The sequence below is a fragment of the Panthera onca genome, chromosome A1 (genome assembly GCF_046562875.1).
Source record: "Panthera onca isolate mPanOnc1 chromosome A1, mPanOnc1 haplotype 2, whole genome shotgun sequence".
Lineage (NCBI taxonomy): Eukaryota > Metazoa > Chordata > Mammalia > Carnivora > Felidae > Panthera > Panthera onca.
Genome location: NC_138339.1, coordinates 236,438,445 through 236,463,546, shown reverse-complemented (window position 1 = coordinate 236,463,546; position 25,102 = coordinate 236,438,445). Strand labels below are relative to the sequence as shown.

The 25,102-nt window shown below is 45.0% G+C and overlaps 1 protein-coding gene across 8 annotated transcripts in view; it reads left to right on the top strand.

Annotated features, from left to right (window-relative positions):
• The window catches only part of TNFRSF19 (TNF receptor superfamily member 19), a 90,702-nt gene that overhangs the window by 25,412 nt on the left and 40,188 nt on the right, over nt 1–25,102 (top strand). For 6 of the 8 annotated variants that reach the window (XM_060637526.3, XM_060637525.3, XM_060637528.3 and 3 more), the window contains exons 4-5: nt 10,400–10,578; nt 20,888–20,973. In XM_060637526.3, coding sequence (XP_060493509.2) covers nt 10,400–10,578; nt 20,888–20,973 — 265 coding nt within the window. Of the gene's footprint in view, nt 1–10,399; nt 10,579–14,223; nt 14,352–20,887; nt 20,974–25,102 lie in introns of those variants that run through there. The other 2 variants (XM_078447059.2, XM_060637529.3) reach the window with 2 other exon arrangements.

The window sequence follows — 25,102 nt, the reverse complement described above, 5'->3', positions numbered from 1 at the left end:
AGTAGAAAAGCTGAATCAAATTACTGATAATACAACTAAAGTTTTCTTTACGTTAAGGGTAAAAAAAAAAAAAAGTGCATTTTCACCAGACAGGAAAGCTTTCAAATAACTATTATTCTAACATTATTAAGTTAATTGTTTTGCTGTAGTAAACATAACTTAAACTTGATGTCCATTTTCTAATATCATTTGTCTCTACCCAAAATACCAAAAGACTGGGTCATGAGGTTCTTCAAGTTATAAACGTGTTTCTGTCTTAAATCTGAAGCCTGGAAATACTCTGGGTAAGCAGGTAGAGTTAATATTTCCATCTGTGGCTTTATTACTCCTAATGATTATTTTCTTTGGAATGCATTCAGTTCTGGTTTGTTTTTTGTTTTCCTCAAGATGCCTGGGCTGACTTTCCCATTGTCAGGTCTCTGCCATTTAAAACATGTAGTTGGGTTTGGGGGAAGTTACCGGAATAGCATTCCTGGAGACAGTATGCTTTTTGGTACACCTGTCATGTGTGGTCAGTGGTTCCTCTGACCTCTTTTCACTTCCTTTCAATTATTAGGTAGTAAGAAGTCCGCACAGAAGCTCCAGGCTCATTAATAACTATTGTTGCTTGTTTAGACTGAGACCCTTCCCTTTGCTACCCACTTTTTTTTAAGTTTATATAAAAAAACTTAAAAAAAGTTTTAAGGGGGGAGGGAGAGAGGGGGAGAGAGAGAGAGACAGAGAGAGAGAGAGAGACAGAGAGAGAGAGAGAGAGAGAATCCCAAGCAGGCTCCACCCTGTCGGTGCAGAGTCTAACGTGGGGCTGAAACTCACAAACCACGAGATCATGACCTGAACTGAAACCAGATGCCCCCAATTAGCCACTTTTTAAATGATTACCTAGTTTAACCTTTCACCCAGGATGCTTTGGGTTATGTGCATGAAAAGGATTTCTTGTAACAAATATGCACTGCCTCTCAAATATGCTTTCAGTTGTTATTCTGCAATACATATCATGCAACCAATAGATATTAGCTAACGTTTATTATAATGAGCCAGGTTCTATGTGATATTTATATATTCATTACTGGAGTCCTTTTAACATATGTCTTAAATAGGGGGTATAACGCCTCCTGTCTTATAGATGAGGAAACAGACACAGAGATGGTTAGTGGATCAGTCCATTGTCACCGTTAGTAAGTGATGTGCTGGGAGAAGGCGGTGGGGCCACATGGGAATAATGGTCTTTTTCTCATTTTGAATAATCCTCGAGTATGGTGCTACGGTCGAATTCGCTGCGATGACGGAATGGTCTGTGTCTCCACTGGCCAACACGGGGGTTACTAGCCACTTGAAATGTATTCATGAACACCTGAAAGGTGGCTTGTGTCACCAGAAGCACTGGGTTTTACATTTTATTGCGTGGTAATTGATTAAATTTGAGTTTTGCCACACGCAGTTGTGGCTGTCACATTAGACACTGCAGCTCTGGAGTGGTGAACTTCCTCCCAAAATTCTGGCCCGGGACCGACTTCTAAAACAAAGGGATCTCCAAATCATGTGGACCTCATGCTTGTGCATTCCAGGAGCCACCTTCCTGGTCAGCCTCCTTCCTCCCCTTCCTCGTCTGAGCAGCCCTGGTTCCGGCCACCACTCTCCAAACACCCACCTGCTTCTGCTTCTGTTTGGTCCGGCCACATGGGCGTCCTGGCTGCGGCTCTTCACACCGGGTGGTGCCCTCTGTGTCCCCCTCTTGTGCCTTCTGAGCTGTCTTCCGGCCTTAGCTCTTTGGGTTTCCAGTTCTTTCCCTGAAAGCCCCAAGCATCCTGGCTACTCAGTCAAGTTCTTTTTAGTCATGCAGGCTCGTGGGTAGTCTTTCTGTGTCTTGGGGAAAGTGTAGGACAGGCCATGGAGCCGAGCGGGGTCGGCTTTGAGGACGCTCTCCCATGGAACCATAGTCAGTCGCTTTCTCTTCCGTGACGGGGCTTAGGTTTCAAAAGTTTATGAGGAAGAGAACTGATAATGCCTTCTTCCTATTTCTGAGGCAAAAAAATACAAACTGTTGTTTTCATAGCTGCATAAGCGGTACATGCTGGACGTTTGGAGCCACGAATGTGCACAGGAGAGCTACACGGCTGGCCTTGCGGCTCACGAAAATAAGCAGCTTGGCGATATGTGGGAGAGGATGACTTTTGTTTTCCCCGAGTGACCACATTAGCCTTTTACTTCTTACCGTCTAGAATCTGCGCGGCCGCAGCCCCTCCCCCTCACTGAGTATTATTGCCAACAATGTGCTTTTAACATGATCGCCTCCCAGCAGTAAACCAGGAAACTAGTTTTCGCACGAACCGCTTGAAATAGTCTTCAAGCTTCTGGCACGGTTTTCAAAGGAAGCTTTTCTAACCAATTATTGGGAGGACTTTTGCTAATGTGAAAAAATTAATTCTCGTAAACAACAACACACTTTGCTCCCCACGGGTGCGTGCCTGGCTTCCGATTTTTGCAGACATCTACTTTTTGGAGAGCTGTTTTCATCCCCATGAAGAAAGTCACACACGCACACAAAAAAATTAGAGTAATTTGCAAGCATGAAAAAGATTCATTTCTGCCATTTAATTACAGTGTTGCTCACTTTATTTCTGTTTAATTATACCTAATCGAGCCCAGCGGTGTTTGGCAGATATTAGCAAGCTCTAGCTTGTAATTTTTCTTTAAAAAACTCAGTTACAGATTTTCATAAACTGGAAGTTGGTGGAGGTGGGGGGGGGCGCGGGAACTGTCTTTGGTGTTGTTTTATTAAAGGAAATTAAAAAGCTGATTTCTAAATACCAGGCACATAAATCTAATTTGTCATATCCATTTGCATGTGCTAGACTTTCTCTACGAATAACTTCTTCTCGGTCCAGATTTGAGCTTTTAAAGTTCAAAGAACCAAAGTTAATAACTTACTGGCTTGCTTTCCAAGTGAATAGTGCTTTTGACCCGAGGCCCCCCGAATGTGCTTCCTAGCCAATCCATGGTCTGTGAGCGTCTCCCCTCTGGTCTGGGGAGCTGCTCCTGGAGCGTGTAGGTGGGATCCACTTGTGTTTTTGCTAAGTGCTGAATTTGCAGAGGGCGAAGAGAGAGAAGGGGATTTGAGGACTGTTTACTCTGAGTCGTTTTGCCACTGGAAAGCCACCAAGTGTGGCTTAAAAATATTGGGCAGGGTGTCAGAGCTCCCGCTGCCGCCAGCTTGGGTGGAAATGGCCCAGCTGGACACAGCCCTTCTCCTGCCTTGGAACCAAGATAAGGAAGCCGCGCGCGCGCGCGCACACACACACACACACACACACACACACACACACACACACACCCCACGCCGCCCACCTGCGCCAGCCCACACAGTCTACGTGGCCTTACCACGTGGGACACTGCTGTGGCCTCTGTAGGCTAGCGCTGCCTACAATAAAGCAATAATGACACTACTAATGAAACAACAACAACTTAGGAAATGGTGCCTTCAACCATACTCGTTCATCCATTGTTTGGTCAGCAAACATTGGTGTGTTACTCACCGGCCTGGTATGCGTTGTTAAAGAAGAAGGTATTCCGTGGCACTTTTTAAGGATGGCAAGGCAGGCTTTAGGGATGGAGGGGGGACGGCCACAGTGGGATCTTGCAGTGGAGGGGGGAGCCAGGGGGGTCCGTCCCCATGCAGCATGAGCTCACGGGAATGGATCGCCAAGGAGCGAGGGGCAGCGGGTAGAAGATCGCTGAGGGGAAGCAGCCGGGGGCAGGGGGGCCTGGCCAACGCAAATGTGACACTTCTCTGCTGGAGATGATAAGCCAGGGTGATCGAGCTTCAAACGGAGGAGGAGGAACGTGAGCAGATGTTCAGGGTGGGTGGTTCTGGTGCCGCTGACGGAGCAGAGCATTTGCTAAGGCTGGATTTTGTGAGGAGGTACACAGATGGGCCCAGAGGAAGGTCAAGGATCCTGGCTGAAGTTTGGTCAAGCGAAGAAGCTTCGGAAGTACCACGTACCCTGAGAGGCTCTGGGGAGAGAGTGGTGGAGGGAGGCGTTAGGTACTGGGGATTGTTCTCTTATTGTAGAATTTGGGGAAATAAGTAGGACTCCTATAGCTATGCTTTATTTGTTTGTTTATTTATTTGCAATTTTTTTTTAATGGGTTATTCTTCGTGTGTATATTTTCCCACCTCCAAGCTCATTAATAAAAAAGGTTCCCCAGGGACTCAGGGACATCGTAAGTATTTCTTCAAAGGTACCAAGTCGTAATTTCAAAACTAAAGACTCTAGGATTATGTTAAAGGCTAAATGCATTTCTACCATTGATATGAATGGCCAGACCGCGCTCCATAAAAATAAACGTCGTACCTCTAATGTGGACACCCAGGCTGATGACTAACGCCCCCACTCCTGTCCCGGTCCCCTCCCACGCATCCTCCCCCACCAAACACACATGTAGTCCTTCCAAGGAAATGGTGAGAGGGAGAGCTCTAGTTGTGACCCGGAAAGTTTCGGAGAACCGCAGCAGGACAGAGGGGGAAAGCCGTAAAAACAGATTTCGCTCAGGAACTATCGCAATAGGGAAAGAGAGGCCTCAGTATAGAACTGGGCTCAATTCCAAATACAACATGGACAAGAGGGGATTTTAGCCAAGGGGCCAGGTGGGGGGCAGCGGACGGAAAATTCCTAAGAGGAAACATCAGGGGAAAGGGGATTGTGGCTAAAGCAGACCTAACGGGATTCTTGCTGAAGGCAGGCCAGGGTGGCCAGAGGGTGGAGGGGCAGGAGGCAATTTGACCAGGTATGGAGGGTGAGCAGATGGGAGGGGAGGGGATTCTGGCTCACCAGGCACAGGAGTCTCAGACAGCGGGCTGTTGAGCACAAGGCCCGAGGTTGGGGCCTAACTGGGAAGGCAGCTCCCAGGAGCCCGTGAAGGCCGCTCAGAAAGCTCAGCGGGACCCCAGTCAGCACGGCCAGCTTACTCTCTTTTCTGAGGACTCTTTGTTTTCCCTCACCACAAACCCATTCCTACCATTTCTTTTATTCCCAGCGGTAGTATACTAGCCTGCTGGGGAAAACCGCACGCCTAGGGGAGTTGCCCCCTTTCTGCCCAAAAGTAATGGAGGGAAGGCCCAAAGCATGGCATGCTGTCGTCCTCCGCTGCACAATTAGGCCACTGACCAGGCCCCGCGTACTTCAGCAGACGCCCACGGCTGCCCCCTCCGTCCCGGCACTTGGGGTGCAGGGTGAGTAGGCTCCAGTGGAAGGGATTCAGCTGTAGCCGCACCGTGGCGGGCTCTTCATATGCAGACGCAGAGAGCTCTCCGAGACCCACCGAGGGGGGAAAACTGGAAAACTAGCTGCGGAAGAGCGTGTTAAAATACGCACGCGCGCACGCGGAAGACATTAGGATGTTTCCGGGAGGTTCTCCCAAGAGCTGGTGGCAGTGTTTGCCTGTGTGGAGGGAACGGGACGTGAGAGCAGGGATGGGAAGGAAGGTGCACTGTTTGATTTTTTTTTTTAATACAAATCTTGTGTGCAGTGGAAGTTTTTCAGCATAAAAAGGGATGAAAAGACAGCAGCAACAGTCACTGGCCCTAGGGGAGTGGACACAGGGTTACAAAGGCACAGTCTCAGTGCTCTCTGAGCAGTGTTACTCTGGGCAGGAGGCTGGGGGGCCATTCTCTACGCCGTTTGGCCTTTTTCCTTTTTCTCTCGCTAGTTATTTATTGAACTTAATGGGAAAGGTTTGAAGGCATTTTAACCACCTACTTTTACTGAATGAAATAAAAACATCAAAGTAGACATTTATATTGGGGGTCATTTAATGTTTATATGCTGTTTACTTTATAGCCTGGATTTCAAATAATTGCAGGGTCTCTGTGTTTATGGTGCTTTAGAAATAAGACAATTAGCTCTAAAAGCGATTGCTGCCATGGACACCATGCTATCACTTAATTCCTCGGAAATACCTTCTCTGAATTTCTGGTTAATTCAAGATTTCTGGTGTTTTGTTTTTTTAGTATAATTTATTGTCAAGTTAGCTGACGTACAGAGTATACAGTGTGCTCTTGGCTTCGGAAGTAGCTTCCCGTGATTCATCCAACACCCAGTGCTCATCCCAAAAAGTGCCCTCTTCAATGCCCGTCACCCATTTTTCCCTGGCCCCCCATCAACCCTCAGATTGTTCTCTGTATTTCAGTCTCTTATGGGTTTGCCTCCCTCTCTGTTTGAAACTGCTTTTCCCCTTCCCTTCCCCCATGGTCTTCTGTTAAGTTTCTCAGATTCCTCTCAAATACAGAATGATCGCTTTATAAGTTCCTTAGACCATCATGAAGTGCAAGCGTGTTTTAAAAGTTTAAAAATAATATTAGGTCGGTGTTTTAATGTTGTCTTTCAAAAAATGACAAATACTTTAGAGAAAATATATTTTAAACTGAATTCCTTCAAATAACCAATCTCTGTATAAAGGTTCCTAGGAGACTATACGGTTCACTGTACCTGTTCAGTACATTTGGGTATTATTTTGTGATCAACCTCTCACCTAAATCTACTCCAAAATTACTATCGTTGCCACTAAAACATATAAAATCTAGGGGCGCCTGGGTGGCTCAGTCGGTTGAGCGGCCGACTTCGGCCCGGGTCACGATCTCGCGGTATGTGAGTTCGAGCCCCACGTCGGGCTCTGTGCTGACAGCTCGGAGCCTGGAGCCTGTTTCAGATTCTGTGTCTTCCTCTCTCTCTGACCCTCCCCCGTTCATGCTCTGTCTCTCTCTGTCTCAAAAATAAATAAACGTTAAAAAAAAATTTTTTTTTAAACATAAAATCTAAGCAGAACTAGTAAATTAATATCCAGACAATGAAGGCAAAATCATGATGCATTAGGAGCCTGGCTTTGTTGGTTTTTTCTATATGTAATTTGGTCCAATATAGAATGGACTAGAAAGGTGCACCTGGCTGGCTTAGTCCCTGGGGCACGTGACTCTTGATGTTGGGTTCATCAGTTCAAGCCCCACACTGCGTAGAGATTACTTAAAAAATAAAATCTTGGGGCACCCGGGTGGCTCAGTCGGTTGAGCGGCCGACTTCGGCTCAGGTCACGTTCTTGCAGTCTGTGAGTTCGAGCCCCGTGTCGGGCTCTGTGCCGACAGCTCAGAGCCTGGAGCCTGCTTGGGATTCTGCGTCTCCCTCTCTCTCTGCCCCTCCCCCATTCATGTTCTGTCTCTGTCTCAGAAATAAATAAGCATTAAAAAAATTTTTTTAAAAATAAAATCTTTAGAACGGACCCAAAAAAAAGCTTCACGAAATCCTCATTCTATGAAGTATAACGACATGTAAATGACACACAATGGTATATGGCAGAAACACGGGGTCAAAACGGTTCCCGTGTACCATATAAACTCTGGAATCCAGTCAGGACTCAAAAGTGTTTGTTGTTTTTCAAAAGAGATGAGACCCGTCAAAACACCTACTTGTAGTTCTTTCAAGTTGGCGTCCACTTGGCTGTCTGTCTAGTTCGTTTCTCAGGATGGAGAGAGGAAGTGAACTGCTGGAGGCAGAGATACTCAGCAGGAGCAAGAATGATAGTTCACTGCCCGGGGGAGGGAATTAAAACCGCAAACTGCCCACCCAGCGCACGCACTTGACCCAGGCAGGTGCGGCTAAATTGTGTTCCACGTACCGTTGTTAAAAGACGGATAATTCCATTTTAGACCTATCTTATTCAACGAAAATAATTTAGGTGGAAAGTGGTCTTTCTGGTAACCCGGCAAAACACTGGAGCCTGAAGGTCCCCAGTGGGGCTTTTTCATACTTGAATCAGAACAGTTGGTTTGTTGGGCCGTAGAGAATCTAAAAGGGTATCATTTATCTGGTGAGCGCTCACTCTGTTCTCGATTTATAATTTACAGCTTGTCTATGTTTTTTTCCCTTTTATTCCTCAAAACAGCCCTGGAGGGCAGGCGAGTACCGACCCCCTCTCGCAGATGTAGCGACCGAGGATCAGGGTTCCCCAAGTCGCTTAACTGACGAGTGGCAGCGTCGGCCTTCAAGCTCATGTGTCTTTGGCTCCACTGTCAGACACGCTTTTTCTTCCATATCAGCCTCGCTGGAAAAACGGCATTTCATGTATTCCCAGCTAAGACACCTTCTTGTCTTTCTCATTTCTCTTTCCCTTTGTTTTGCCTCTTCTGCCCTCTTTCTTTTTCCTTTCTTTCTTTGTTGGGTTGTAACTTGTATATGAGACCCTTCCAGTCCCAGCCGCCTGGATCAGAGTGTGATTTTGAAACTTGGCTCTTGCGTGAACCTTTGATGTGGCGGTGCCGAACCTGTGGACAGCGAGGTCCCCATGCCCCTACCCAAATGTCACACCTACCACCCTTTGATCCCGGAAGATTGTGACAGGGCGGCTCCCATCTACACTGAAAGAGAGCCTTGGGATGCACTCGGCTCTCTCGGCAACTAACGTACTCGGCAAAAACCCACTTCTGCCCCCGTGCGGAAGCGCAGCGCCCACGTACAAAGCACCAAAACCAGCAGGGACCTCCCTGCAAAGACCTAGTGTACTCCCCAAGAAATTCTTTTTGCATACGTATCTTTGTTGTTTTCCTGGTTGCCAGAGTCATAGATGTGTTTTTGCCAAAGAGTAAATTATCAGAGAATTATGAAAATTCAAAACACCTCATAATTTCACTATCCCCCTCTCCCCCCCCGCCCAAAGATAATCTCTAGTGAATCCATTCTTCAAGTCAGATTTTTTTTTTCCTTCTGTCTGTGCCTTGGTTTAGGACACTAAGGATTAAGAAGGTTGTTGACCTTCTGCTTTCTTGGTCCCCTACCCTTTGTTGTGCATGTTCAGGGCTCACATTTGAAAGGCCGGCTGAGTAACTGAAATGAGGAAGGAACGTACTGCTCCTCTAAGACCTGAATGAGTTTATTAGCCAAAAATATTCTGAATGTTTTATTCAGTAGCTTATTGAGTACAGGGACACTACCCTTTGTGTTCGTTTTGATTTCGTTTTTGACCGACAAATACCGCTTAGCTGACTGTGCGTGTAACTACAGATCAAGGATTTTAGGCATGTAAGTTTTATAGGCAAATGGGCATTTTGAATGAGCGGGGATTTGCATTCTGCATCCAGAGTTTTCAGGGGAGGGGGCCAAGAGATATTGGTGAGGCTCTTCTCCTCTGCTGCACTGAGCTGTGTTTGTGGGCTTGCTCGGTATGCTCTCCAGACGGAGAGAGAACGTGCCCGACAGATCCCACAGTGTCGTGGTGTGGAATCTGATTCCGGAATTCAACTGGGTAGGTTCAAATCCTGCTTCTAACATTAGCTATGTCAGCTGGGTTCAGGTACATACCTTCTGGGAAGCTCCCTACCCCCATTCATGAAATGGGAATAATGATGGTGGTTCCCTCATCGGGAAGAAGTACGAATTCATGAGATAATGTGCACAGAGTAACCCAATCGATGTTATTGATTATTATTAACCAACTCAATGTCACTGAGTATAATAATTACACTAATTATTAATGCTTTTGTAAGAGACGGACACGTACTTCTCATTCTGTGTTATAACTTATTTTTAAAGCGATCGTGAACACGTGTCTACGCCATTCTTCGTGTTGTTGCATCGTATTTGCATTACACGGCAGGCTATGATTTATTTGGTTCTGGGCCTTGTGGAAATGAACCATGTGTGCTGCTCATCCTTGGATCTTTAGTGTCACACGGTTGAATCCAAACAAGAATTCCGTATTCTTCTAAGAAATAGGGAGGACCCTTCCTACTATCACACAACCATAAACGGCTGAACATTTCAAGGTGCCCTCTCCTGGGTAGACCTTCCAGATCGTCAGCTTAGGAAATTCCTTACCCGGTTAGCCTCGGTTTGAAAATATCACTGTTGTCGTATGGAAACCAGTTTGACAATAAATTTCATAGTAAAAAATAAATAAATAAATGAATAAAAGTGGAAAAAAAAAAAAGAAACTATCACTGTTGCTATCAGAGTCCGTATTTCCTGCCCTGATAAGTGAGTAAGCGTCTGAGTTTTTCTCTGACTTCAGTTTCTGAACATGCACATGACTGGCTTAATTGGAGGAGAAGAAGAAAGGGCCATAATTCTGCCATAAACTGGCCATAATGCAGCAGCGGGGGGTCCCGGAGGACCTTTCTTATGCAAATGCTCGTGGCTTCTTGAATAAAGTGGATGACTAAGAATACTTAATGCAGTAAGAGAGATGATTAGCAGCGGGAGACACATTTGAACTTGCCGGAAGAGCTGCCTTTGTGTCCAGGAAAACCCACTCCGTAGTTATTAGACCAGCTCTTCCTTTTATCCCCGCTGTCTTTTTCGTCTTCTTCACGCGTGCGACGTCTGAATAACGTTCTGGTGCTTGTGAATCCCTGCAGGAGTGTGGCTTTGGCTACGGGGAGGATGCCCGGTGCCTGACATGCCGGCCGCACCGGTTCAAGGAGGACTGGGGCTTTCAGAAATGCAAGCCGTGCCTGGAGTGCGCGGTGGTGAACCGCTTCCAGAAGGCCAACTGCTCTGTCACCAGCGACGCCGTCTGCGGGGACTGCTTGCCAGGGTAGGTTGCACGATTTCTTTGCCGCATAATTATTGGCTTAAGTTTTTTAAGGTTTTTTTTAATGTTTGTTTATTTTTGAGAGAGAGAGAGAGAGTGCAAGCACAAGCAGGAGAGGTGCAGAGAGGAGGTGGGTGGGGGGGACAGAGGATCCGAAACTTCCGATCTGAGCTGTCAGCACAGAGCCCGACGCAGGGCTCGAACTCACGAACCATGAGATCATGCCCTGAGCGGAAGTCAGACGCTTACCCCGACTGAGCCACCCAGGCCTCCCTGGATTATTTTTAAGCGGGCTTTTCCCTGGTTCCCTCCCAAGTGTGAACCCACACCGATGGGAAGCGGAACACATTTGTCGCATGGTCGTGACTCCATCCTTGCCCGCTGTGCACTGTGGCAGGCGCTGGTTATAAATAAAGTGAATAAGCACACTAACAAAGGATTAGCGTCGCGAGACCCTAAAGCGTTCCCTATAAATCGATGAAAAAGAAAATGTGGACAAGTGGACAAACGAACGGACAGGCAGTTCACAAAAGAGGAAACACGCGTGGCCTGTGATCAGATGGCGATGCTCATCCTCGTTCGTGATCGAGAGATGCGAATCACAGGTGTTCGCTCATTTCCGCGGGTGTTTGTGAAGCGGCTTTGGGAGAAGCGAGGCGTTGCTGAGGTACAGAGGCCGAGCGCCCTACCCGCGTGAAGCTTGTGTCCTAATAAGGGATTTAGAAAGGGCCAAACAAGTAAATAACACAGAAGTGAGTTCTGTTGTAGGAGAGGAACCTGGAGCGGGTGAGGCGAACCAGGCGTGCCCGGGGTGGGTGATCAGGGCAGGGGGCTCTGAGCAAGACTCAGAGCAGCTGTGTTGGGGAGGGGCACTGCTGCGGACACGGGATGCGGAGACGGGCCCTGTCGTGGACATGACCCTGGAGTTCGGGCCCCCGAGGAGTCTAGGCTCGAGGTCGCTGCAGAGGCGCGGCTCTCGCTGGACGTAGCGAGAGCACGCCCACAGGTCACCGAAAGGCACCGTGGCTCTTGCTGAGGTCAGAGGGGAAGACAGACCTGTGGGCCTGAAGGGCAGAAACAGGGTAGGAAAGAGCCTTACGGGCTACGTGTGATGCTACACGGTGATTTAGCACCTGAACCGGTGCAAATCGTAATTGTGTAACACCGGAAACACGGGCAGTGGAAGGATGACCAGCTCGTGGCCTCCACCCAAATGAAAATCTTTTGTGCTCCAAAGGATATCATCAAGAAAACGAAAAGACAACCCGCAGAATTAGAGAAACTATTTGTAAATCATATAGGTGATTAGGGACTGTCTCATCTAGAATACGTAAAGAACTCTTACAACTCAGTCATGAAAAGACCAATAACCCAATTAAAATATGGGTGAAGGATCTGAATAGACATTTCTCCAAAGAAGACATTCAGGCAGCCAGTAAGCACATGAAAAGATGCTCAATGTCCGGGAAATGCAAATTAAAACCACATACTTCAAGCCCGCTAGAATGGCTGCGACCAAAAAGACAATGACAAGTGTTGGTGAGAAGAAACCGGAACGGTCATCCACACCCGTCCTTTCTCGATAGAGACAGAAATTCAATTAGTGGTTTCCTGGGGCTGGTGGCTGGGGAGCGTGGGGAAGAGTGAGGGGTGACCACTCAAGGGTACAGGCTTTCTTTTTTTGGTGTGATGAAAATGTCTAACACTGATCATTCCGATGGTTGCATGCCTCTGTGAGTACACTCAAGACCATTTAATTGTGTACTTCACGTGGGTGGATTATAAGGTATGTGAATAAGGTATCAGTAAATCTGCTATTAAAAAAAAAAAGGAATGGTCTATAATCTCAGACGATGCTGATACCTATGAATATCATCAGCCAGAGTTCTGACCTCGTGCAAATCTGACTGAGGAACACAAAGCCAATGTCTGACGCGTCTCCGTTGTTCCTCTTCTACAAGTCTGATAAAAGCACGTGGGTGCCCTTCATCTTTGGGGCAGGGAGAAGAGGTCCCGAGGAGATTCGGGGGGCAGCGGGAGTGCGGAAAAGCACAGGACCCAGGGTCTCGGTTTTTACAAAGAAGGAGCCCACGGGGATATGCTGTAGAGTCTGAGACGGGACGCGCTGTCCCCAGGACCTCCCACCAGACGTGCTTCCTCATGCTTAACCTCATTCGTTGTCACCTGAACCCACTGGCTTAGCTTCTGTAATGTTTGCTCGTTCTTTAAGCAAATGCTTAGATGTGGGAAAGTCAGATTCAAGGGAGTAGACATTTGAATGATGTTTCATAGTTTATTTATATGATTAGTTTAAAATTACATCCTTTCTAAGCCAGCATGAGGCAGGCAATAATTATATAGTGACTTTAACCCAGGCTTTCCAGAGTGTTTTAAAGTGCTCACCCAGGTTGACTCTATTTGTGTGAAGAAGGTTAAACCGTTGGAACCCGTTTTATAGATAGGAAAACTGAGGCAGAAAGAAAATAAGCAAATTGCATATTGCTCTCAGAAAAATGATGCCGGGGCGCCTGGGTGGCTCAGTCGGTTGAGCGTCCGACTTCGGCTCAGGTCATGATCTCGCGGTTCGTGGGTTCGGGCCCCGCGTCGGGCTCTGGACTGACAGCTCGGAGCCTGGAGGCTGCTTGGGATTCTGTGTCTCCCTCTCTCTCTGCCCCTCCCCCACTCACACTCTCCTTCAAAAATAAACATTAAACAAAATTTTTTTAAGAAAAGGAATAAAAAGCAATAATTAAAAAAAAAAAAAAAAAGAGTCCTCTGCGATCCTAAGGCTCAGCCCCAATAGGACAGCAGCTGCCTTTTCCCCACAAGCAGTACAGCGTGGAAATAGTGTGTCCCCTGTGCCTCGGTGTGAGTGATTGGAGCCTCAGTGTCCTTGTTCCCAAATGTGTCCAACGACTTCAGGCCGGTTCCTTAATTTCTCTGACACCTGTTCTTCTCACCCGTCCGTTGTCATCTGATAATACCGACCTGCAGGATCGCTGGAAGGATGGAGGATACGATGCATGTAAAGCGCCCAGCAGAGTGCCTGGCCCCTAGTAAGCACTAAATACATACTTGACATCCTCACCAATTAGTGTTACTAGAAGCCAGTGAAAGCTTTATTTACATGACTGCTTCTTTTTTGGTTTTTTTGTGAGGTGTTTTTAGAGTGTGGCCAGTGGGCCTGCAGCCACCTTCTCTGTCTCCCGTGTTCCCATCCCTTCTCTGCCAAGGGGACATGGGCCCCCGCCTGGAAGGATAACCCAGCCCCTACCAGTTCTTTGCTGCTTCTCGTGACGACGATAGCTGACGTTTATTGAGCATTTATGATGAGTTGAGCACTGTATGCAGGTTAGCTTATTTAATCATCAACACCACTCCGTAAACCAGGGATTAATATCAAACTCCCTTTACCAAGGGAAAATTGATCCTTGGAGGGGATAAACGACACGCCCAAGGTCACCCTGCTTGTCGTGCTACTGCTGAGCCCCTATGCCTAACCACATGTCTGGTGTCACAGGAAGCCCTCCCCTGGAGCCTCTGTGACTGAGGCTAACCATGCGGCCTGCCACAGCCCTTCTGTGCCCCACCCCCAGTACACCCTGGTGCCCCGCCAGCCACCTTGCTCCTGGAAGCTGCCTGAATTGCCTTGGCGGGCTCTCTCATCTTGACGTTGGGCCCCCCTTGCCCATTCTCAGAGTATGGGCGGAGTATCCAGCGTGAGATCACTAACCACCGCACTGTTCTTGGCCCTGACCCTGATGGTTCATCTCCTCGTAGGTGTTTGTTCACTTTCAAGGGGCCCTTGCTGTCAGTTGCTAAGGAACGTGAACAGTAGGCTGTCCGTCGGTGTGAAGCTGGGTGCCGGTAAGAGAATGGGAGAGAACAGAGTGGTCATCCAGTACGTAGAACATCCACTGCAGAACGTTTGAGCGTGGCCTGGCTGTAATACACAGGACATGGTGACTGCCTTCCGGGCTGTATTGAGCGAGCTCAGTATAAAACGAGAGCTGGACTGTGGTGTGTCGTTTACCCTGTAGAAATGCTTTCATTGATTGAACAGTTGACGGTTTACAACCAGGTTTTCTTAAAATGGCCCTTTTCAAACATGGCGTTCGTCAGGCAAACTGGTGTTATTTGGATTGAGTTCAATTAAAAATTCTTTTCAAATTCAGTGTTGGAGACAGTTTTGGGTCTAAAAGATGCATTTACTGTGATTAGGTAAAATCCAGCATGATTTCCTTTTTCTGTGTGCATTAGCCATGTGAACGCCCAGAGTAAAATTCGAAGTTCCCCTATGGATCCCAGTTTAGCCAAACACCTGTATATGTCCTGATCCCTTTTATTTCATTTTATTTTTTAAATTTTTTATATGTTTTTCATTTATTTTTGAGACAGAGACAGAGCATGAGCAGAGGAGGGGCAGAGAGAGAGGGAGACACAGAATCGGAAGCAGGCTCCAGGTTCTGAGCGGTCAGCCCAGAGTCCGACGCGGGGCTTGAACTCACGTACCGCGAGATCGTGACCTGAGCCGAAGTCGGACGCTCAACCGACTGAGCCACCCAGGCGCCCCTCATTTTATTTTTTAAAATTTGTGTCCTTTCTCACTTGGTCAGAAAGCAGAGTTACCAATGTTTCTGTGTCCCTAAAACCATGGCGGTCTAAGCAAGAGAAGGTAAAATAGTTTTTAAAGATTGATACGTTTCTTTATCCACTTAATATTTTCAGTTACATATTTTTTAAAGATTTTTATTTTTATTAAATGCTTATTTATTTTGAGAGAGAGAGAGAGAGAGAGAGAGGAAGAGAGAGAATCCCAAGCAGGCTTCACGCTGTCAGCACAGAACCCACATCGGGGCTCAGACTTACAAACCATGAGATCATGACCTCAGCCGAAATCAAGAGTCGGACGCTCAACTGACTGAGCCACCCAGGTGCCCCTTCATTTACATAGGAAAACTCTAATTTCTATACCTTCATCTTCAAATTGGAGGATAATTTTGAGGCAACTTTTCTAATAATTAAAAGCACAATGTCTGTGATGGCGAGTACATAACTGGTAGTTTAGTAACTACTCGTTTTTAGAATTCTGAATTAATCTCACTTTGTACTAAACAGAAAAAAAGGAGAGTCGGTGGATGGTTTTAAACATTTTGTTCCATTTTTTTTAGTTGAAAAGTTAAATTAGAATTAAAAATTAAGTTTAAAAAACCTTAGATTCTGCCATTATGCCATTGGAATAAAGAAGCTGGCAGGGCAGATTCTGAATGCTTTGGTGTAATCTCCGTGCAGCTGCGGATAGCTGCTCTGGGTCACGTCCAAGCATCATCTGTCCGTGGGTGCAGCGGTTACATACGTGGGAGCCTCATGAATTGGTGTGTCCACTCAACCTCATTTCTAGTCAGCTTTTCAAGCTGTTTCTGCTTAGTGTTTAATGGTCATTTAAACATGGTGTGACTGGGGCGCCTGGGTGGCTCAGTCTGTTGAGCATCCAATTTTGGCTCAGGTCACGATCTCACGGTTCATGAGTTCGAGCCCCACGTCGGGCTCTGTGCCGACAGCTCGGAGCCTGGAGCCTGCTTCGGATTCTGTCTCCCTCTCTCTCTGCCCCTCCCCTGCTTACGCTCTCTCTCTCTCTCCCTCTCAAAAATAAATAAACGTTAAAAAATTAAAAAAAAAAACAAACATGGTGTGATTTGCTCACCTTCTAGTTTCGTCTCCATAATGGCCCTCAAACTCATAATATATTTTCATCAGTATACTTTTGGCAAATATATGTGATTCATTTGTTAGGGAAAGCTCAGACCTCAAAAGCGTTTTGTCATGAGGAGAGGTCCTTGTTCTAAAAACATTTAATGACATCTGCATTGGAGTCTCCATGCTTTCCATTTCCTTAGTTTTTAAGAAGTTTTAAAATGTGTGTTTCAGTATCACAATGGGATGTTGAAAATGTTGGGTGTAACATTTTTTTATTTCACTTTCTGTTCTGCCTATTTACAAAAATGAGTTTTCACATGTAAAACCATTTTAGACTGTGTCGATGTTTACTTGTAATTTGGCAGATTTTCTGGCCGAGAGGATAAATAATGGTAGTCCGCATATATTACAGGGTTTAGTAAGAAATACATCTGTAATAATGCCGTCTTACATTACGCTACGGTTTTTACCTTACTTCAAAAATTTTTATGCATTTTTGGTTGTGAAAAATAACATAAGGTTTATCGTCTTAACCATTTTTAAGTGTATAGTTTACTAGTGTTAAGTACATTTACATTGTTTGGAACAGATCTCTAGAACATTTTCATCTTCCCAAACTGAAACTCTATACCCAGTAAACAATAACCTATCCCCCTTTCCTGCTCCCTTCGGCCCCTGGTAATCACTGTTTATATGAATTTGATTACATACCTAATCTGAGTGGAATCATGTAGTATTTCTCCTTTTGTGACTGCTTTGTTTCACTTAACATAACGTCCTTAAGGTTCATCCGTGTTCTAGGATGGGACTGGGACAGGATTTCCTTCCTCCCATACTTTTTTTTTTTTTTTTTAATTAGAGCAGGTCTGTTCTTTTTAAAAAAATTTTTTTAAGTTTATTCATTTGTTTTGAAAGAGATGGAGACAGCATGAGTGGGGGCAGGGCAGAGAGAGAGAGGGAGGGACAGAAGCCCAAGCGTGCTGCCAGCACAGAGCCTGATGTGGGGCTCGAACTCACGAAACCGTGAGATCAGATCGTGACCTCAGCCGAAACCAAGAGCCAGATGCTTAACTGACTGAGCCGCCCAGGCGCCCCCAGGATTTCCTTCCTTTTCAAGGCTGGATAATATTCCATTATATGGCTACGCCTCATTTTGTTTACCCCTCCATTTGCCCCATGGATATTTGGACATGCACCTTTTGGCTGTTGTGAATAGTGATGCTAGGAATGGAGGTGCAAATATCTCATCTACACCCTGCCTTCCGTTCCCTTGGAATCAACCCAGTAGTGGAATTGCTGGATCATATGGTCGTTGTATGTTTCGTTTTTTGAGGAACCTCCTTACTGATCTCTGTAGCACCATCTCACTTTCCCGCCAACAGTGCGCGGTGCTTCCAATTCCCCTCCGAAGCCTCCCCACACTTGACGGTTTCTGTGTTGCTTTGCTTTGGTTTTTAGCAGCCATCCTGATGGGTGTAAGGTGCTACTTCATTGTGGTTTTGAAGTGCATTTTCCTGATGAGGAGTGATGTTGGCTGTCGGCCGTCTTTCCACGTGCTTATTGGCCATTTGTACACCATCTTGCAGAAATGTCTCTTCAAGTCCTTTGCCCATCGTTTAATCAGGTTATTTGGTTTTTGTTGTTGAGTGAATATCCTAGATAGCAACTCCTTACCAAATACAGGATTTGCAAAGATTTTCTCCCCTAGTGCAGGTTCATTTTTCACTCCGTCGATTGTCGATTGTATCCTTGTTTTTTTTTAATCCTGGAAAAGAAGATTATTATTTTATTATCATTTAAAACTTTTTTTTTTTTGATGTGACCTACTTGGTTTTAACCAGTTTATTGAGGTATAATTGACAATTAAAAAGCTGTACATATTTAATGTATACAACTTGATGAGTTTGGGGATAAGTATACATTGATTGTGTCCTTTGATGCAGAAAATTTCACGTAGCCCAGGGTATCAGTTTTTGCTTTTGTTGCCCATTTCACATATGCCTTTGATTGCATTTTGACGTCACATCCAAGAAATCATTGCCAAATTCAGAGTCATGAAGTTTTTCTCCTGTTTTCTTTTAGGACTTTTATAGTTTTGGGTCTTATGTTTAGGTTTTTAATTCATTTTGAATTAGTTTTTGTATAGAGTGTTAGATAAGGTTCCAACTTTTGCATGTGGATATCCAGTTTTCCCAGCACCATTTGTTGAAGACCTGTCTCCATTTAGGTGGCCTTGGTACTCTTGTTGAAGATCATTTGACCCTGTATGTGAGAGTTTATTTCTGGGCTGTCTTGTTCCATTGGTCTACATGTCTGTCTTTGTACCAGTATTGATTATTGTAGCTGTAATTGGCTATTATACTGTATCGTATATGGTACACTGTGTTGTGTATTGCACTCTGTTGATTATTATAGCTTTATAATATGTTTCAATATCAGGAAGTGTTACTCCTCCACCTTTGTTCTTTGACTATTGCTTTATGCATCACAAAATAAATTTTTTAATTAAAACCAGGTGGGAACTCACCATATTACAATATGGATATATTTTCATAGTCAAATGAAAATGGAAGGTTAGGCAAATACTGAATGTACCTTAGCATTTGAGGTAATTTACCTGCTTTTAAAGAAAAATTTGGCAGGGGCGCCTGGGTGGCTCAGTCGGTTAAGCGGCCGACTTCGGCTCAGGTCACGATCTCACGGTCCATGAGTTCGAGCCCCACGTCGGGCTCTGTGCTGATAGCTCAGAGCCTGGAGCCTGTTTCAGATTCTGTGCCTCCCTCTCTCTGACCCTCCCCCGTTCATGCTCTGTCTCTGTCTCAAAAATAAATAAACGTTAAAAAAAATTTTTTTGAGAAAAATTTTGCTTCAACCATAAATCATACAGATTTGCTACTACAGTATCCAATTTCATAAAATAATTTCATCTGTCTTGCTCTTTATAAACTTGATCTGCAAATTGATTCTCCAAATCACTATTTTGTCATAGAAAAAATATATTTTGAAATACATTTACAAGTAATCACTGTTTTCTTAAAATTTTCAAATGTTTATTTGTTTTTTGAGAGAAAGAGACAGAGTGTGAGCGAGGGAGGGGCAGAGAGAGAGGGACACAGAATCCGAAGCCGGCTCCAGGCTCTGGGCTGTTGGCACACAGCTGGACGCAGGGCTCGAACTCACGGAGTGTGAGATCATGACCCGAGCCCAAGTTGGCTGCTTAACCGACTGAGCCACCCAGGCACCCCTAAATAATCACTGTTAATAGTTGGTATATAATATGCTTCCACATTTTTTCAATGCAAATACATGTATGTAAATTATTTTAGCTGCTTTGGTAAAAAAAAAAAAAAAAAAAAAAAAAAAATCTGAAAGGATCTATACCAGAGTGTGTGTTTGTACAAAATAGAATTATGTTATTCACCTTTCTTTTTTTCACCTACTGGTATTTCATGAGTTAAAAAAAATATACTAGATCTGCGTCGTATTCCATTGCCTCGGGACTACCGTGGCTAGTCATATCGACTGTTACGTACTGAAAGCGTGCCTAACTGGGTTTTTTTCTTTTATAAATAATAACACGATTGCATTGTTGTAAATACCGCGTCACCCACTTGGTTGTTTCTTTAGGAAACATTTCAAAAAAATGAACCTCCTGGTTAAAGGATATATAAACTATTTTATTGGGTTCTGATGGCATATCGTTGAACTGCCCTTCTACAAGTGGCCTTTATAATGCCACTGGCATCCAGACATGTGCTATTTTGTCTGTACTCACTAGTGTTCTGAGTAAAAATGGTACATTTTCACTGCAATGTGCATTTACTTGATCAGTTTCACAGGGTCTAACATTTCAATGTTAAATTTTTTAACATTTAATTGCATCATGCTTTTTAGTTTTCACTGAAAGTTTTAAATTATGAAATGTTCTTCTTTTTGGGAGTTAATGTTCTTTGCCTGTTTCTATTACAGACTGAAATTACAGACAATGCTATGATTAGGACTATTTTTCAGGGTTCTTTTGCCCGTTAACTATGTTGATGGTGCTTTATTTTTGCTCTTCAGCAGTATTGTGTGTGTGTGTGTGTGTGTGTGTGTGTGTGTGCGCGCGCGCACGCGTTTGTGTATGTGTGTGTGGTAAAAGCTGTTATCTCTTCCATTCCAGCTCCTGGGTTTCTTGTCATGCCTACGAAAATAACCCCGTATGAAAATTATATAAGTATCTCCCTACATTTTTCCATTGCTTTTATGGTTTGCTTGGCTTTTTGGGGGCTCTGAATTTCGGGTGTTTAAAAACTAGCACTTGCTTTACGAGGGGTTTTGTCGTTTAAGTTACAATAGAATTGCAAAAGACCACCGATTTCCTATTCCCTCGCCAGCACGACCATCTCAATATAGAGGGGCTGAGTAGAATTTACAATGTTTAGTGGAATTGATATTTCTTAAATGTTCACCGCATCTAAGGATGTGTCTGTCTAAGATACTGCTATGTTTGAGCCTTTGAATTGCTTTTTTAAAAAAGTAGAACTGGTAATTTGTAAATTATCCTGAATCTGTTAGCTGCAACTTGGAGCTTAGAAGGAAGAGCTAACGAGGATTATTTTTCTTTCTCTTCCAGATTTTATAGGAAGACAAAACTCGTCGGTTTTCAAGACATGGAGTGTGTACCTTGCGGGGACCCCCCGCCCCCTTACGAGCCACACTGTGAGTGAACTCCAAAGACTTTTAGAAACCTTTCTACAGTTAGCAAATGGAGCACAGTCTCTCTCTACGGTGGGGCTTATAATGCGCATTCTTTTGTCAAGCCTCCAGCAGGGTAAAAAGTCCTTTTGTTGTGCGCCCCAGTCGGCCAACTGTGTCCCTTGGTTTGACTCTCAGAGGGAAATACAGACATTTTGCTGCCTCTTGTTTCATTCTAACTCTTATCTTCATTCTGGATATGGAACTCGGGCAACTCCAATTAACTAGGCGATCCAAATCCTAATGCGTAAGGTCTTTGCCTTGGCCCCGCGAATTCCTGTGTTTTCCCTTCTTAGTCCCCAGACACTGTCATGTGGCCACTTCCCTGCCTTCCCAGAGACATTCCTGTCCATGATTCACCACCCTCATTAATATATCATTAAGTTAAATACTGGCTCCTTTCATTCACTCCTTCATTTTTCTCATTTCACAGATAAATAGGAAGAGAAAACCCATTGCATGGCAGAAATACAACTATGAATGAGAAATTTTTGCCTTTTCTTCTCTGTGTTAACATGGATCTTTTTCTATCATATTTTCCCCTTTGATATAAAAAATATTCGTTAGCAGTTCTCAGTTTGCATTGATTTTGAATAGGAAGGAGAGTGGCTCCTGGCTTTTCTTAATCCCACATACAGATCTGGCCAGTGGAAACTCACAGGTGATGGGCCAGGAAAGAAATCAGCAGATGGGCTCCCCCCGGGGCTGGCGGGCTCAAGGCTTGTCTTTGCTGAGCAGGGCTCTAGTGGGTTGTGCTTCCGTGTCCAGGAGGGAGAGGGTGGGAGGTGTTGATCCTGTGTATAGGTCGCTCATGCCTTTCTGGGGAGTGTTGGTAATAGAGATGTATATATTTGGGGTCGCTTTGATGTGTTCTTGCTTCTTCTGTGACAAAAGCACCCTCTGAACTAACTGAAAGTGATTGTATTACTGATAAGACCACATAGTGCTGTGTTTTCAAGAATGTCATGTAATTTGCAATCCATATCATCATGTCCTTTACCGAAATGCATTACTTTCTATTCTTTGTTTAATGTAGTAGAAAGGCAAAAAAAAGGGGGGGGGGGATTCTGAGCTTTACAGAAAAATGCATATTGGCCCTGTTTTTAAAATATGCAAACATTGGCCAAATAATTCATTGCATTTAACAAATGCAGTTTTGACTGTTATGTTTCAGCCATAATAGGGAAACAGTTGTTTTCCTTAACTTTCTTGCTGCCCTATCATCAGCCTAAATTTATCGATGAGGACACTGGGTCCAGAAAGAAGAATAATTTTCCATGGTTGGCTGGGAAACAGTGGAGACACAATTCAGACCCTAATCTGTCTAATGTCAAACGTTGCGTCCTTACCACCACACTCTACTGTCTCCCTAAGAAAAACAAACACATAATCTACGACATGTTGACTTTTTGTTTGCTTTAATATTCATCATTTAAACCAAAACTCTAAAAACCTAATATAGAGGAGATGCTTTATGCTACACAGCCCGTAAAAGGACATGTCCTCTTGCCAATTAAAACAGGGCGGCGACCTGGTCATGCCTGTGGGTCAGCTCAGCCATCATTTTGCCCAGAAGGCAAATTAAGATCATGTATTTCATCCCAAAGCACCATTAACAGATTGAGTAAAGTAGCTGCTATTGCCCAGTTTAGAGTTGGAAAGTACTTGGGTTAGTTTTTCTCTTTAATTTACTTGGTTTAAATTTAATATGATCTGGTCATAAGTCTGAGGCATTGGAATTTTTTGCCTTTGGGGATCTGGCTAAGCTCGGACATCATAAATTAGACTTGCAACATAGTTTTCACATTTAACTTCTAATGTGTTGTAAAGTCCTGAGTAAGTTACAATTTGAAGAGAAAGTTAACTGGCTTAACGTACGTGTACAGATCTATTCCTCCATAAATGCCACTTTTTAGAAAGCAAAGAAAAACAAGTTATTTTTCTAAGTGGGAAATGCCACGTCCAAATCATGAAATCATGAAACAATGGTCTGGTGGTCTTGAGTGAGTGTTAATCCTTATCTCTGTAAAGGAAGGTTTGCTGCCTTTGGCACAGTTCTTATAATTCCAGGGCGCACACAACTAATCTCCTCAGAAGAGATCTTGAAGTCTTTTGGGGGGTTTCTGTAAGGTACCGTATGTTTTCATTTCTTCTGCTTTGGGTGTTTCAACTCATCCACAAAGAACTACTTTTCCGGTGATTTTTTTTTCCTGCTGAAGAGTTCCTGTTTTATTTAGAGTCAGCTGTAAGAAAGTGGCACCACTCAAGCCGCCTCAAATAATGGGGTTTGTTTTGAGGCTCTACATGGTAGTGAGAGGCTGGAACTTCCCTGAACTTGGGGGCAGCCCTTACTTGGGACCTGGGGCAGCGCTGGAGTGTGGGAGCTGTCGCCCCCCTGTGGCAGGAGGCTGTGAGTTCTGCCCTGGGTTCTGGTCAGCACCGCCATGGTTTCTCAGCCAGTGGGGACTCTATTTATGTCTCCTCATTTCCCCCATGCTTCCAAGGGGCCGCTTCGGTCTGTACTTTCGGGTCATGCCTCTGAAGGAGAGACTCTGATTGGCCAAATGAAATACCATTGTCCTGTGAGACAGAGCCTTGTTCATTTAGCTGTTGAACAAATATCTGAGCGTCCAATGGGAGCCAGGCCCACGATGACAGACCAGTAGACCCCGATTCTTATCGGAGCTTATGGTATAGTGGGGGGAGTTGTCAACTGACTACCCCACATGCAACAGTATTCACATCCTACCCACATGGCTGCAAAAGTGTGACGGGCCGGTCCTGTGCCTGGAGGGATCTGTGGTGCTCTAAGAATGTATAGCGGATAATGATGTAGGAACATTAGGGACGACTTTACAGAGCTATGACTTTCAAGCTGTGATCTAAAGGGTCGGTTAGAGGAGGATGAGCCAGGGAAACCAGAAGAAGCCAGGAGAGTATGTAGAGTCCCACAGCCATTGGATGCTGTGCGCGAGTCGAATCGGTTGACACTGGAAATGTCCTTTGCGCTTAGGACCCTGGAGGTCTGTGGTGACATCGCCATCGCCGTCTTAGTAATGGAGATGCAACCAGGTGATAATGAAACGAGGGGAGGAGTCGAGACAGTTCTGGACAACTGTCCAGAAGTTTGCCTGCGAAGGTGACACGGGAGTGTGCAGCCAGTGAAGGGTTTTGTTTAATTTCGTTCCTTAGGTGAGCAACACATTTGCTTGTTTGCAGGTTGAAGGGAAAGGTTGAGAGAGGTTGACTATTTTATATGAGAAAAGACTGGAATGAGCAGTCGCATAAGGGCTGCTGGAAGAGGACCCTGAAGCGTAATTGTTGGGTTGGCCCTCTCTGGAAGGAGGGAGTGCTCCCTGCTCTAACGAGAGAAGAGGGGAGCGGGGGCAGTGACCATGGACTTCTGCCTTCGGTGGCAGGAGGTGGGGGGCGGGGGCTCATAGACTTGGCTTCTGTGTGTGTGAAGTAGGAGGCACTGTTTTCTGCCAAGTCGGGCAGGAGCCAGGGAACTCAGAGGCTGGAAAAGCACAGGTCTTTGAAGTTCTCATTACGGAGTGTGGGAGGGAAGTCGATCGGAGAAAACAGTGGCTTTCCCGGTGGCACCAAGAGTCCAGATGAAGTTCGCGGTCATAGCAGGGCATTGTTTGCTTCTCCTGTGACGTCTGTAGATGCTTCTGCTACAGGGGTGACTCAGGCCACCTCTGCAGGTGCCCCAGAACATACGTAAGTGGTGCCCTAAATGTGCAGCCTATAGCAAGCTACAAATAAGTCTTGAAAATACAGTCCATATTAGTAACACAAGAGTACTTTGAAATAAATGTTAAGTACATTTTCTTATATTGATGTAATACCTGAAGCATACCAAAGTAACAACTTAACAGAAACGCAAGACTGAAAACCTCCCACATTGCTGTCAACCACGTTTTCTTTATCTATTCATCCATCAGTGGACACTTAAGTTGTTTCCTGTCTTGCTATCAGAAATAATGCTGCAGCAAACATGGGGTGCAGATACCTTTTTGACTTAGTGTTTTCATTTTCTTCAGATAAATACCCAGAAGTGGAATTGCTGAGTCGCATGGTAGTCCTATTT